The sequence below is a fragment of the Stegostoma tigrinum genome, chromosome 5 (assembly GCF_030684315.1).
Source record: "Stegostoma tigrinum isolate sSteTig4 chromosome 5, sSteTig4.hap1, whole genome shotgun sequence".
NCBI classification, from domain to species: domain Eukaryota; kingdom Metazoa; phylum Chordata; class Chondrichthyes; order Orectolobiformes; family Stegostomatidae; genus Stegostoma; species Stegostoma tigrinum.
Window position 1 is genome coordinate 41,074,632 of NC_081358.1, and position 14,315 is coordinate 41,088,946.

A 14,315-nucleotide genomic window follows, 5' to 3' on the forward strand; every position below is an offset into this window, starting at 1 on the left:
GTCAGGCCAATCCCACACTACATCACTAATCTTCACACTGCTGCCTGGATCCTAAAATCTGCCATTTCTCCTCCAAACCTCTCCAACCATTTCTCCTCCTCCAAGACCCTGCTTAAGTGTGCCCCACCCTAATGACCTTTGGCTAGTTTCAATTTTTGATCGAATCTGTTTGCGTGAACCTACATTAAGAAGGCGCTACATAAATCAGTTGTTGTAGCAGTGATGCCTGTCACGTGGTGGTACATAGCTAACCCACCATTTTGTCAGGACAAGGGAACTGCAATTAAAAGTGGCCTTGTCAATATTGTCCACTCTTTGATAGAAGTAAGAAATTTTATTATAGACAGTATAACATGGATGCGAATGTCAATCTGCAGGAAACAGATATGATGCAAAATGTAATTTGGAGCAGCACTCACACTTAAAATGTGTCTAATAACTCATGTCAAAATGGCCCCTGCAAGTAACTTTAAAACGTCTTCACTCTTTCTAAATGAAAGATCACTGCCCCTTTTGTATCTAGCTACTTCTTCATCGCTACGTATTTCCTCTAACCACCAGCTTACCTCTATAATCACCCTCATCATCTTTTAAAATGGATTGGCTTCCTTTATTGCAATCTTGTGCATTCCTAATGGACATGTTGATTGTGATTCTTAAATTGACCAGAACATTTTCCTCCGCACTGCCAAAGGATATTACTCTTTATCATACTGCTGTACCCATATTATGAGATCACAAAGAAAAAGAATGTTGATAATTAAGAAACCATTAGTTCAAGCAAAAACCATGTTTGTCCTCAAGGGGAAAGAAAACTTAGCAGCATAAAATTCGAGAGCACTTATCACAACGTCACAGATTCTCAAAGTACTTTGCAGCCAAGGAAATAGTTTTGATACGTTGTCACTGTTAAATTGTAGGCAAACACAACAACCAATTTGAACATGCAAGGTCTCACAGACGGCAATGAGATAAACAACTAGACCACCTACATTTGATAATGTTGGTCATGGGATAAATATTGGGTTGGATACTAGGTGAACTCCCTTGATAGATCTTTTTCCCCCCCCAATCGATTTGCACAAGCCAGTGATGTTTTTGAACTCTGATGAGAATTCATAGTAGCTGTGTGTACAAAATCTACGGTCACTTAATTCAAAAGGGAGGAAGGACATCAGTTTCCCTTGCGTCATGGTACAGTATGCAGAAAATTACAGAAAACCAGACAGCGGTTAGATATTATTACACATACACACTCACTCTCATATACACCACTCAAATAGTCAGATTCATGTTGAGTTTAACATATAATCCTAAATGGCAGCAATTAATAGCCATTTACACATAATTAAAAGATGCAGGTTTGGACAACATTGAAGTCACAGTCATAATGTAAAAGGTTTAATTCAGTTACATAATTAACCAACAGGACATTATCTGCTTGACCGTACCGTTAATTTTCAGCAAAACAAAAATACTATAACAAAAATATCTTTGATATGACACATCTTAAAAAAATGTCCAGAGCATACCATTCTTTTTATTGAGCAAAAGAAAATGCAAAACAAACAAAATAGCATTACAGTAGAAACCACACAAGATTATTAATTCAGATTGCAAGCCTGAGAGTTTGAGCTGATTAATGATACACTAGCTTCTTTGAATGATGTGATATTGCAGACACTGTTTCTGCAACACCAAACAGTAATCTCAACAGTCCTTTTTTTTTGAAGGAGAAGAAAATGGCGGAGGTTCGAGAAGGATAGAATGAACTTGCTTCTGCTCACTGCAAATGTTTGCAACCAAACTAGTGGCCTTAACAAAAGCCTAAAAAAGTAAGATTTCTGCACATTTCCACTCTTGACACGAATGCCTGGATGTTAGTTACAGAAAGGAAAACAACTTTGTGGAAAAAAAGTCTTCCTCCTAAATATTGAAGGCAAATCAATTTCATCCCCACAAACATTGGCATTCCACATCTCTCTCAATCACAATCTTATTAGTCTTGAAAACAAGATCTTGCTAGGTTTATGCTTTGTGCTATAATACTGTGGTGAAGGTATTTACAAATGGCTTTGGTTTAAGTATAAACTAAGGATAATAAAACTGAATAGATCATTGGACACACAGGCAACAAAGATAAAAGATCATCTGTTGAATTTCTCGAAATAAAACCCTGTAATAGTCAACACACAATGGCTAGATTGATATAAAGCCTTGTTTTATGCTGTTCATTTTGGAGTTTTGAAAAATTTAATCAGTATTATGGCTTCTTTTAAAAAAAATCTTTAACTGAACTTTAGGTCAATAGCACATCTTTGGTTTTCTGAGTGTTTCAAGTAATACATATTAGAAAGATGACAAACACATTTGGTGATCTTTAATTAATAGACATTTTTATTTTCTCTTAGTTTTCATCATCAGTTTCCCTGACCTCAAAATAAAGGTGTAATGTCTCTGGGACACGGGTAAATCAAAATTATGAGTGGCTCAACACAGGACATCTGTTTTGTAAAGGAATGGTAATATTTCTGCCTCGTTCTCTCTTAGCTCTCCTAAAGCAAACCAAACCAGTCAGTTCCACTCCTTGAAGCAATAAATTGAGATTTTTATGTCCACTGAGCAAAAACTGGCAAGAAAAGGTATGACACTGATCTTTCATTCAGACACAGCTCTGAATGCGCTCAGAAGAAAAGCAAATTCTTGTGAGCAAAGAAGTTGATAGCAACAAACACATTTAAAAACTGACATTGCAGATAAACAGAGAAAGACCACAGTGACCGAGTAAAGAAGCTATAGGTAGGGACAGGCAAAGTAGTTGAAATGAGCAAGAAAGAGTGGCATCGCAGCCAGTGGTAATAGGCAGACTGTTTTTATACCAAATTATAACAGTTCACAACAGTGTGTGACTTCTTATAACCAATGTGTTATTTTTGCAGTATAATCATTCTGCAATGGTGAATGTAAGGTTGAGTGACAGGGAGCAGTCAGTAGCAGGCAAGGTTGATTGAAAAACAGAGGGTGTGGGGTGGGGTGTGAACGTAAGGAGAGAGAAATGGAAGTCAGTGCAAGTCACCACAGTCCCAGAGGACCATAGCCTGCTCTCTGATTAGAGAGACAGGAGACAAATGTTGATGAGTTCAACTGGACAGTCAGGGGAGGAGGAGAGGTTGAAAAGGTGGGGCCTTTGTGGTGACTTCAGCTGGTGCAGGATTTGAGCCCAGACTGTTGGTGTCAGTCTTCATCACAGACCAACTGCCCAGCCAATCACGTACAGGTCAAAAGGCCGAGAAATAGTTTGCAGAGATAGTCCGGAATAACAGATGGGTTCAAAGCAGGCTGGAGAGACCAGACGATACAATACCTGCACTCAATCCTAAGTGAAGAGCGATGTGGTTGCTGGGGTTCAGACAGCCACCCTGTCTTAAGGGAAATCTGATACCACTGGCTTTACTGTCATTTGGCTTTAGGGAGAGTGCAACAAGATTCTGGTGGGAAATGTCCCAACATAAATCTCTGATCAAAAATCACAAAAAGTTTTCCTTTAATCCAGATATACCAGGCCAGAAATGTAATACTGATAGCCACTATATCCAAGATCCTGTTAACCCCTTGGGAAAATATTTAATTTGATTAATCCTGTACATTCTATGCAAATGCATTTGAAGGCATTTGCAATTGAAATCAAAACATACATTTACTTTGAAAAGTCTTTGAAAATAGTTAAGTTATGAATTTCGTGGCTTTGTAACACGTTTCAATGTACTGAATACAGAGAGGACCATGGACTCAGACTATACTGCACAAGACACAGGAGATAAAGACATGCTTGTATCTACGGCTAGCAGAAGGGTATTTCCTGGCTAATTCCTGGTCAGCCATCCTACTCATATATTCTACAATAGTTACAATATTCCCAAGTACTCAATGCTACCATCACTACGGAACAAAGTGGCATCCATTTGCAGCACCTTGTCGACAAAACGTATTTAAATTTATTGGAAGCATGCTTGAACAGTTTGAATGTGTGAGCAAGAGAAAAATTCAATAGGTCATTGCTCAGGGTACGTGGGCGTTCATTTCCACACAACCACTTTTGTTCTTGTCAAAGAAGCTGTTTCTCTGCAAATTCAAATGCAATCAGGTTTAATGTCAGGGTCGGGTTTACACAAAGAGCAAGTGTCTAACTGTTGCTGCTAATTGCTGCAGTGGGTTGGTAAATAGGGACGACACAAGCTTTTGAGACAGAAACATTAACAAGCAGAAGGGGAAAGCAGAGACCTAATATGATATCAGCAACAAGTGCACTGAATGGAAACTGACATTGAGTTCAATATGGAATGCTTTAGCTAGTTTAAGCTACGAAAAAAGTACAAGGCAAATCTTAAGTCTTAAAAACATTTCCACGACTGCACAGTGTTCTTTGACACCAGAATGTCTTCTACACTTCACTCTCTGAAGAATAGTTCATAAAATGCCTTGTCAGCAAATATGCTTCAGAACTAATGGATCAGGCAATTGCTTTTTTAAATCTATAGCTGAATGCTTTAAATTTAATCTTACTGCTAAATCAATTTGTTCTATGTTATAGATAAGGTTCAGAACAAGTTTTCACTTCCTACCAAATAATATATTCAAATTTTAGCATCTTTGATTTTCTATTATGGAATAAAATCGAGAGAATTTCACATTGCTGTTGAACTGGTGAGATACCTGTTGCAACTCCTACTTCACTAAAAGCTGTACCATATACAACTAGTGCTGCAATCCGTTTCTGGGATAAACTATTAACGCACGACAACACATTTCAATCATTGTGACTGACTGAGGCCAACAGCTTCCAGACAAATCTGTAAGTTCACTTATTTACAAGCTGTAATCAGAGACAAACATGATTTGGAGTACTCCAAGAACAAGTAACTTGTAAATTGTACAGAAATGAAAATAATCAGGTTTCTTATGAAAAAGAAATGCAGTTTCACCCCATTAGGGTGAACAGCTTGGATTCTGCAAGTTACAGTGCATTTATAATTCTGTTCTATGCAGCAAATGTGACATTTTTGTTTGCTTTGCAGAGTTCTGAAGAGTTGTCATTTTAAAACTATAGGATATTTTACTAATAAATCCGTATATTTCTGAGCAATAAGAAATCAACAATCACTGGCAAAAGTAATTACAATTTCAGCTGTACCAAAAGTTGTTAATTCATGTAGGAAATATCACACATGACAAAGACTGCTACACTCCATCTTCACATATGTTTGGACTCTTGCTATCTGTGTCAAGATTTATTTACAAAGAGGCTGACATCAACATTCAAAGATTGCACAAAGCTGCAAGGGTCAATCTAAGCCAGTGAAGCTTTGACAGATATTCGTTTGTTTCAATTCAACATTATTAATGAGGTATAATCGCAGGCAACCAACAAAAATATGAACTGACAGTGTACAGTCCAACAGAAAAGGACAACAGGTTGTGAATTAAATAGTCAAATCTCTGCAATTTTTGAAGGACAATGTGAAAAAATGGTTAGATTAAAAATATGATTCCAATTAATGCAGAGATAGGTGGTGTTAAAGGATAGTGACTACTACAGAATCTTAAAATGCAAGACATTTTTTGAAAAAAAGTGACCAATGTTCATGGAAAGGACAAAGTCTGAACTGACCACTATATTTGAGTAAATTTCTGATCAAACTCCTGATGGTGCCCCAACAGAGAAGATACACTGTTCATGCTCCAAAGTTAGGAACTTCAAGATCCCATCTGCTTCAGACATTAGTAATCCAATTCACACTTGATGATCTACACTAGTGATCGAATAATCCATTGGTAATCGGGCAGATTCACTGCCACCAATTCAAAGAACCAATCAAAATCAGAGATGTGTCTCTTCTTACTGCTCAACAGTGAAAGATGCATTAGTAATTTAGAAAGTTGTGTCATATTTTATGATTTAGTTAGTCCGGAAGCTGTGAGCTTCTTAAAAAGTTTAGAGACAGCGCTCACTTTTCATCCCATGTTATGCTCCTTTCCTCTGGAATATTTACATCTTAAAACATGCACAGTCCTTTTACAATAATTGAATTGAGGAACATAATGCACAAGCCTAATAAGTTTACCAATATTCTAATACAACACCTTTCTTAGAAACAAAATCAAGGAGTTCTTCATTATTAACAAACTATTTAAAAGAAATAAAACAGAAAACGACTGTCAACATTTATAATGGGCCATTTCAACTCTTGCTGATACTGAAACAGTTTGGAGAACCCTCTTCTGAAGGTTTTAAGCTTCTGTTCAGTCCTTTATGCCTCAGAGCTCACCTTGCCCTTCTCAGGTACTTTCCTGGAACCTTCTTGCCCAAAAAACTTTCCCAGCTGGTCGAGTATACCCGAGTCTCTTTGCCTTGAGTGGGCTCCTCCAGCTTGCTTAGCATGGTCTGAGGCACTTGCGGATGCCATTTGTTTTGCTACTTGTCCCTTCTTAGCTGATGATTGTGAGGACAGTTTCTGCACTTCCATCAAATCTGAGCTCGTCACAGGAACTGAGCTATCCTCTTGGATGGCTTGAAGGTCTTCGGATTCAGATGGGCGGTCTTTGAAGGTGTTGTCCTCACGTCCTGGCGCGTCACGAGAAAAGAGGCGGACCAAGTGTGGGCGTCCAGCTGGCTCAGCTGTGCTGGGCGACTTCCAAGCATTCTTTGGGTCCTCTACACTCTTGGAGCCTGGCGCTACCATCTTCTTCTGCTTTGAGGAGGATCCATTGTTCTGATTAACATCTGCCTCTGCTGAAAATAACAAGCACCAGCAATGAATGCAAGATACATCAGAGAATAATGCTTCATTTCACAAGGACATTATTTGTCTTTGGTCACCATCAATTCAATCACACAGAAGCAAGTCAAACTTTAACTTTTACAGCAGTTACCTTTCTGTTAGGTGAATGTGTCAATTCCTTTCAATCACATATTTACATTTAAAAATCAGAACTAGGCAGAATATGAACACAATTTTTTGATATAATTATCACATGCAAATTGAGACAGAAGAGTACACATACTATTCACAGTTCCATACAGTATCAAAACATCAAGCCATTGGCATACTAAATATGTTTTAACAGTTATTCTTTGTTTGGCTGAATACTGTTATTGAGTAAGGAACAAAAGGGGGTTTTGGTGTCATAGCATGGTGAACGTTCGGTGTCAGTGATTGAACAGAACTCTAAAGCACTTTGACTGAAAAAAATTACCTAGCTTTTTTTTTTACATCACGACTTAGGAATCTTTCATCACATCTGCAAACTATTTCTCAAGCAGGTTCAAAATCTGCATAAATCCAACAAAAAGTATTACATATATAAAGTTGGAAGGTTATGATGCGATTAGACATGAGTTAGGAAGCATGGACTGGGAGTAGTTGTTCCATGGTAAGGGAACTATAGACATGTGGAGACGGTTTAAGGAACAGTTGTTGGGAGTGATGAGTAAATATGTCCCTCTGAGACAGGCAAGAAGGGGTAAGCTTAAGGAACCTTGGATGACGAGAGCGGTGGAGCTTCTAGTGAAAAGGAAGAAGGTAGCTTACATAAGGTGGAGGAAGCTAGGATCAAGTTCAGCTAGAGAGGATTACATGCAGGCAAGGAAGGAGCTCAAAAATGGTCTGAGGAGAGCCAGGAGGGGGCACGAGAAAGGCTTGGCAGAAGGAATCCGGGAAAACACAAAGGCATTTTACACTTACGTGAGGAATAAGAGAATGGTCAAAGAAAGAGTAGGGCTGATCAGGGATAGCATAGGGAACTTGTGTGTGGAGCCTGAGGAGGTAGGGGAAGCCCTAAATGAGTTTTTTGCTTCTGTCTTTATGAAAGAAACGAACTTTGTAGTGAATGAAACCTTTGAAGAGCAGGTGTGCATGCTGGAATGGATAGAGATAGACGAAGCTGATGTGCTGAAAATTTTGTCAAACATTAAGATTGACAAGTCGCCAGGCCCGGATCAGATTTGTCCTCGGCTGCTTTGGGAAGCGAGAAATGCAACTGCTTCGCCACTTGCGAAGATCTTTGCATCCTCGCTCTCCACTGGAGTCGTACCTGAGGGCTGGAGAGAGGCAAATGTAATTCCTCTCTTCAAGAAAGGAAATAGGGAAATCCCCGGCAATTATAGACCGGTAAGTCTCACGTCTGTCGTCTGCAAGGTGTTAGAAAGGATTCTGAGGGATAAGATTTATGACCATCTGGAAGAGCATGGCTTGATCAAATACAGTCAACACGGCTTTGTGAGGGGTAGGTCATGCCTTACAAACCTTATCGAGTTTTTTGAGGATGTGACTAGAAAAGTTGATGAGGGTCGAGCTGTGGATTTGGTGTATATGGACTTCAGTAAGGCATTTGATAAGGTTCCCCATGGAAGGCTCATTCAGAAGGTCAGGAGGAATGGGATACAGAATTGGCTGGCCAACAGAAGACAGCGAGTGGTAGTAGAAGGAAAATATTCTGCCTGGAAGTCAGTGGTGAGTGGAGTTCCACAGGGCTCTGTCCTTGGGCCTCTACTGTTTGTAATTTTTATTAATGACTTGGACGAGGGAATTGAAGGATGGGTCAGCAAGTTTGCAGACGACACAAAGGTCAGAGGTGTCGTTGACAGTGTAGAGGGCTGTTGTAGGCTGCAGCGGGACATTGACAGGATGCAGAGATGGGCTGAGAGGTGGCAGATGGAGTTCAACCTGGATAAATGCGAGGTGATGCATTTTGGAAGGTCGAATTTGAAAGCTGAGTACAGGATTAAGGATAGGATTCTTGGCAGCGTGGAGGAACAGAGGGATCTTGGTGTGCAGATACATAGATCCCTTAAAATGGCCACCCAAGTGGACAGGGTTGTTAAGAAAGCATATGGTGTTTTGGCTTTCATTAACAGGGGGATTGAGTTTAAGAGTCGTGAGATCTTGTTGCAGCTCTATAAAACTTTGGTTAGACCGCACTTGGAATACTGCGTCCAGTTCTGGGCGCCCTATTATAGGAAAGATGTGGATGCTTTGGAGAGGGTTCAGAGGAGGTTTACCAGGATGCTGCCTGGACTGGAGGGCTTATCTTATGAAGAGAGGTTGACTGAGCTCCGTCTCTTTTCATTGGAGAAAAGGAGGAGGAGAGGGGACCTAATTGAGGTATACAAGATAATGAGAGGCATAGATAGAGTTGATAGCCAGAGACTATTTCCCAGGGCAGAAATGGCTAGCACGAGGGGTCGTAGTTTTAAGCTGGTTGGTGGAAAGTATAGAGGGGATGTCAGAGGCAGGTTCTTTACACAGAGAGTTGTGAGAGCATGGAATGCGTTGCCAGCAGCAGTTGTGGAAGCAAGGTCATTGGGGTCATTTAAGAGACTGCTGGACATGTATATGGTCACAGAAATTTGAGGGTGCATACATGAGGATCAATGGTCGGCACAACATTGTGGGCTGAAGGGCCTGTTCTGTGCTGTACTGTTCTATGTTCTATGTTCTATGTTCTAAACCCAGCAAGCTCACATATTAAAAGGGTCATATCTCCATATTTGTCAGTATTTGCACAAGTCAGATAAAGCTTGAGAAACTAGCTTGGACAGTTAATAAGGAGTACCAACTCAGTATAGGCAAAAATTGTGTGGTAAAGTGGTAATGTCCCTAACCTAGAGCCAGGAGGCCCAGATTCAGGCTCCACCTGCTCTGGAGGTGTGTAATAACATCACTGAGCAGATTGTTCAAAAATATCTGGGGGAGCAGAGGAAGGTAGTAGTATAAAGTTCCATTATTGGAAGTGCATATACTAACATTTTGCAGGCTTCAGCTTTAGGACTTTCTGCCAAACTGGAGAACGAACGGATGAATTTCAATGACGAAAGCTATTGATTAAATTATAAAACCAAATATAAAGATATATTGTTCATCTATACCAGAGAAAGGAGACAGATGATCTGCTCCTGGGCTATTTTGAAGGCCGAGGTTAAGCATTCAGGAAATCCATACAGTGCCACAATATTAGACGTGCCGTTTTCAGATGAGGTATCAAACCAAGTTCCTTCTTATTTAGCAGTTGGACATAAGATCCCATAGCAAAAAAAATTTTACTCTCATTGTAGCGGAACTTTAGGGAAAAAGTATCCTTAGTTAGGATTGGTATAATCTACTGTGGGAAAGGCTGTTGGTAATTTTAACCTTTATATAATTAAAAGAATGTTTTATTAAAAAAAATACAAGGATGAGATCAGCATGATACTACATAAACTCTTGTTAAGTAACCTTCCAACACCGATTATGTAGACTGACTATTTACATATTTAAACAGCCCTTTTGCACTAGATAGCAGGGGACATTCTGTAATCCCACCACCCTGCAGAGTCATGTTCAATATTTATCACTCATAACATCAAGGACAGTTATCTAATTGATGTTTGTGGGATTTTGCTTTGTGCTACTCGCCACCATCTTTCTCAACACTGCAGCAAAACATTGGGAAGGTATTGCGGAAGGTACTGTATAAATGCAAGCTTCCCCATAAGACAGGCAATACTTTCAAAAGAAAACACAAACATAAAACACAAAGATTACAAGAATGTGAGTAGTAATAAATTCTTGATTAGAAAAATTTGACAGGAGAGAGAAGAAAATCCAATTGATGTTTCTTCATGATTTTCCAACTCTTTCCCATTTTTTGGAGGGGTGAGAGGCAGGGTTGGGTATCCATATTACAAAACTGCTCGTGTAATTCAGCATAACTTGATCCCACACTGAAACTGGGACTCAATACTCATCATTAGGCAATGTAGTTGAGCGTTTATTTAAAGCTTGATCAATTTTATGCTTCAGGCCCATTAAGCACAAAATGTTCAATAAAAGGCAAGTCCAATTCACAAACATTGACATTGTTACCACTTGTAAGTACAAAATTGAAAATAAGTGTGTTGTATTGGGTGTAAACCAACAACAAATGTTTATTATTTTATTTCTTAACTAATACAAAACAAAAATATTAACAGGTAATGATTATACCATTAGGGTGAGCTGAAAACATTTCACCACAGACAGAATAATTATTACAACCATTGATCTTTTGGAAACATTTAAGAAAACTTGATGAATTTCTCAATTGACCTTGTAACGAATCACAGGCCCCAGAGTTTAAACAACAGGGCAGTACCGTAGCTCAGTGGTTAGCACAGTGGGTTCGATTCCAGCTTCATTTGCCTGGGGCTGTGTGGAGTTTGCACATTCTCCCATGTTTATGTAGGGCTACTCTGGGTGCTGTGGTCTCCTTCCACCATCCAAAGATGTGCAGGCTAGGTGGACTGGCCATGCTAAATTGCCCATATAGTGTCCAAGGCTGTGCAGCCATGGTAAAGGCAAGGTCTGGGTGGGTGGTCTTCAGAGAGCCAGTGTGGACTTGTTGGGCCGAAGGGCTTGTTTCCTCACTGTACAGATTCTATGATTCTATGATTATGTGGTGAGTTGCGTGATAAAGACAAGGAGAAAGGCAAAGCTTAGGTAGGAAGAATCAAATGAATTAGATCAGAATGGCTGAGTCAAATAATGCAAAGTTATACATTGTGCAGCTCAGTGAGAACACGCAGCGGGAGTAGAGAATTATATTTTTTGGCAGGATTGAACCAACATGTTTAACAGCCTTACCTGTTGACGTGATATCAAATAGGCTGACTGATAACACAGGCATAACCATAAAATTGTAGGAATTGGCGGAAATGTCAGATTTTCTGTCATGAGAAATCTACTAGATTGGACAAGTAATTTTGTCTTAGTCCCCTACCCATTCATTTCCTAGCACCATGTAAGCAGCTTGGGACATTCCACAGTGTTGCATTCAGTGGTTGGGGAGGGGGGGCGCGAGGGGGAGCTGGGTGGCAAAGAATGGGAGGGGCATTTAACGGCACAACCTCACATCCCTATCAGTCCAGCCTGTTTAAGATATAATACAAACAAAAATGAACAAGAGCAAACCTCTAATTTACCTTGGTTAGGTTTACTTCATGCATACTACCCAAGGTGGAGTCTGACATTGGGGAGATCACCCACATCGTGCAACATTCACAACATAATGATGATGCAATCCCATATGAAAATGAATACCCTTCATGCGAAATTTGCAACATAGCAACAGATGTGAGGAGAAACACAGATGTGACGGAAAACGTATTGCCTTGTTTTCTATTTGATGAAGCTCGGTTCCGAATGTAAAATCCAAAATGGTGGAAATGTGCACAGAGACTAAAATGGAATTAATCTTTTTGGTCAATGATGGTTTGTACTCTGGAGCACAGTCATTGACCTGAAAAGCTAACTTGGACCTTCTCTCCATTTTACTTGCTAGATATTTCTATAATTTGAAATTTTTACTTCAGCTTTCTGGTTTCTGCAGTATTTTGTTTCCATCCACCCACAGATGTTCTAACACGGCATTTATGCAACAGCACAGGGGTTGTTCCATTACTGACAAATTGCATTAAAATATTAAAACATGACACCAAGTATACCCAGTCACCCCATTTGGCAACAGTTTTTTTTTGGGTATTAGATTAATCATATTCTTGTGTTAGAAAGTTTGGTCTTGCATTGGTGAACAAATGGGGAAGAAAATAACAACTAGAAGATCTATCGAGTTGTGCAAAACACTTGGAATTCTTTCCAAGGTGTATACAATCACTAGTGGGTCACTCAGAAGATTGAGAAAGATTATAAACAAACAGACAGAATTGAGAAATGTCTAATATACAACAGTACATCTTTCTTATGTGGAATTTACAACAAGAAAAACAAACTATTGATTCCACCTGTTCAATGATAGTGTTTATAGTCCATAAGAAATCCTTCCGCTGTGCTTCAGGGGTGGCACGGTGGCTCAGTGGTTAGCACTGCAGCCCCACAGCACCAGGGACACGGGTTCGATTCCAGCCTCGGGCGACTGTCTGTGTGGAGTTTGCACATTCTCCCCGTGTCTGTGAGGGTTTCCTCCGGGTGCTCCGGTTTCCTCCCACAGTCCAAAGATGTGCAGGCTAGGTGGATTGACCATGCTAAATTGCCCGTAGTGTTCAGGGGTTTGTGGGTTATAGGGGGATGGGTCTGGGTGGGATGCTTCAAGGGGCGGTGTGGACTTGTTGGGCCGAAGGGCCTGTTTCCACATTGTAGGGAATCTAATCATATCAACTCAACCTATTTACAAATCTCTCTTCTTTTCTCCTTTATGATCTGATCTAACTGCTCTTAATTACATCTATATTATTTGCTTCAACTTGCCACATTGTAGAATGGTTCTTGTGGAACTTGCTATGGCTAAAGCCATTTCTCTTGAATTCCCTATGGATTGATTAGTCCTAAATTATATTCATAACCCTTAATTCTGGGCTCGCCTGCAAGTGGGAAAAATGTTTTCTCTTTCAACCTCTTTCAAACCCTGTCACAGAACTGAAGACTTCTTTCAGGTTATCTTTTGATCTTTTCATTATCTGGAGGAAAGGCAATTTCATTTTCATTTAGTATTATATTTTTCCACCTTCTTCTCAGACCCTGCCTTCATGGCAACAAGTCTCCAGTGTTCATATAGACAGATTAGAAAAAGTTAGATCGACTCCTGGGGATAACTCAGGTGCAGAGTCTAGCTGTGTCTGAGATGCAAAATATTATCTCCAAAGACAATTCCAAGATTTCTACATTTCAAGCATTTCTACTAATCAAGCCATTTTGAGAGGCTGTTTTAAAATCCTAAGATTATGATTCATGCTTTTAATTACACACTTGCAGGTCTGTTTACAATGCAACGTTTTATAGAACCTCACCCTCCTTGTCATCGGAATATTAGTCCAATGGAACATTAACACCAGTCGAAGTAATGTTCTTGGAGAAGCAAGTTACCCATCAGCAAAGGGAAATGTCCACATTCTCCCACTCAGCAACAGCCCCAAAATCACACAAGTAAAAGGAGGGTATTCCAAAAATAAGATAAATCAAGCCTCCTGGAGCGTAACCCAGAAAACAATAATTGCAAAAACCTTTCTCCTCAATCATTCCTGCCCAGATTCCTTAAAACATATGGAATAGGTCACGAAACATTTTTGAACTCAAACCTGCGCTCTCACATTTAACTATCTGGAATTGGGTTGATGGGGAGGGATTCGGTGCGGTCAAGGATAGCAAATGCAGAATACAATCGGGAATACAGAGTTAGCTGCTCCAGATTCAATCCACATTTGCTGGACATTAGTTTGTTGAGCCAACAGATGCAGAATTTCACAAATAAAATGTACAACTTATTTGACATTATCCAATTCAGGGAAA

General features: G+C 39.7%; 1 protein-coding gene across 4 annotated transcripts in view; it reads right to left on the reverse strand.

The window, feature by feature from the left end:
• The window catches only part of LOC125451420 (myelin basic protein), a 184,502-nt gene that overhangs the window by 37,349 nt on the left and 132,838 nt on the right, over positions 1-14,315 (reverse strand). For 3 of the 4 annotated variants that reach the window (XM_048528475.1, XM_048528472.1, XM_048528474.2), the window contains exon 4: positions 6,327-6,790. In XM_048528475.1, coding sequence (XP_048384432.1) covers positions 6,327-6,790 — 464 coding nt within the window. The remainder of the gene's footprint in view (positions 1-6,326; positions 6,791-14,315) is intronic. The other variant, XM_048528473.1, reaches the window with a different exon arrangement.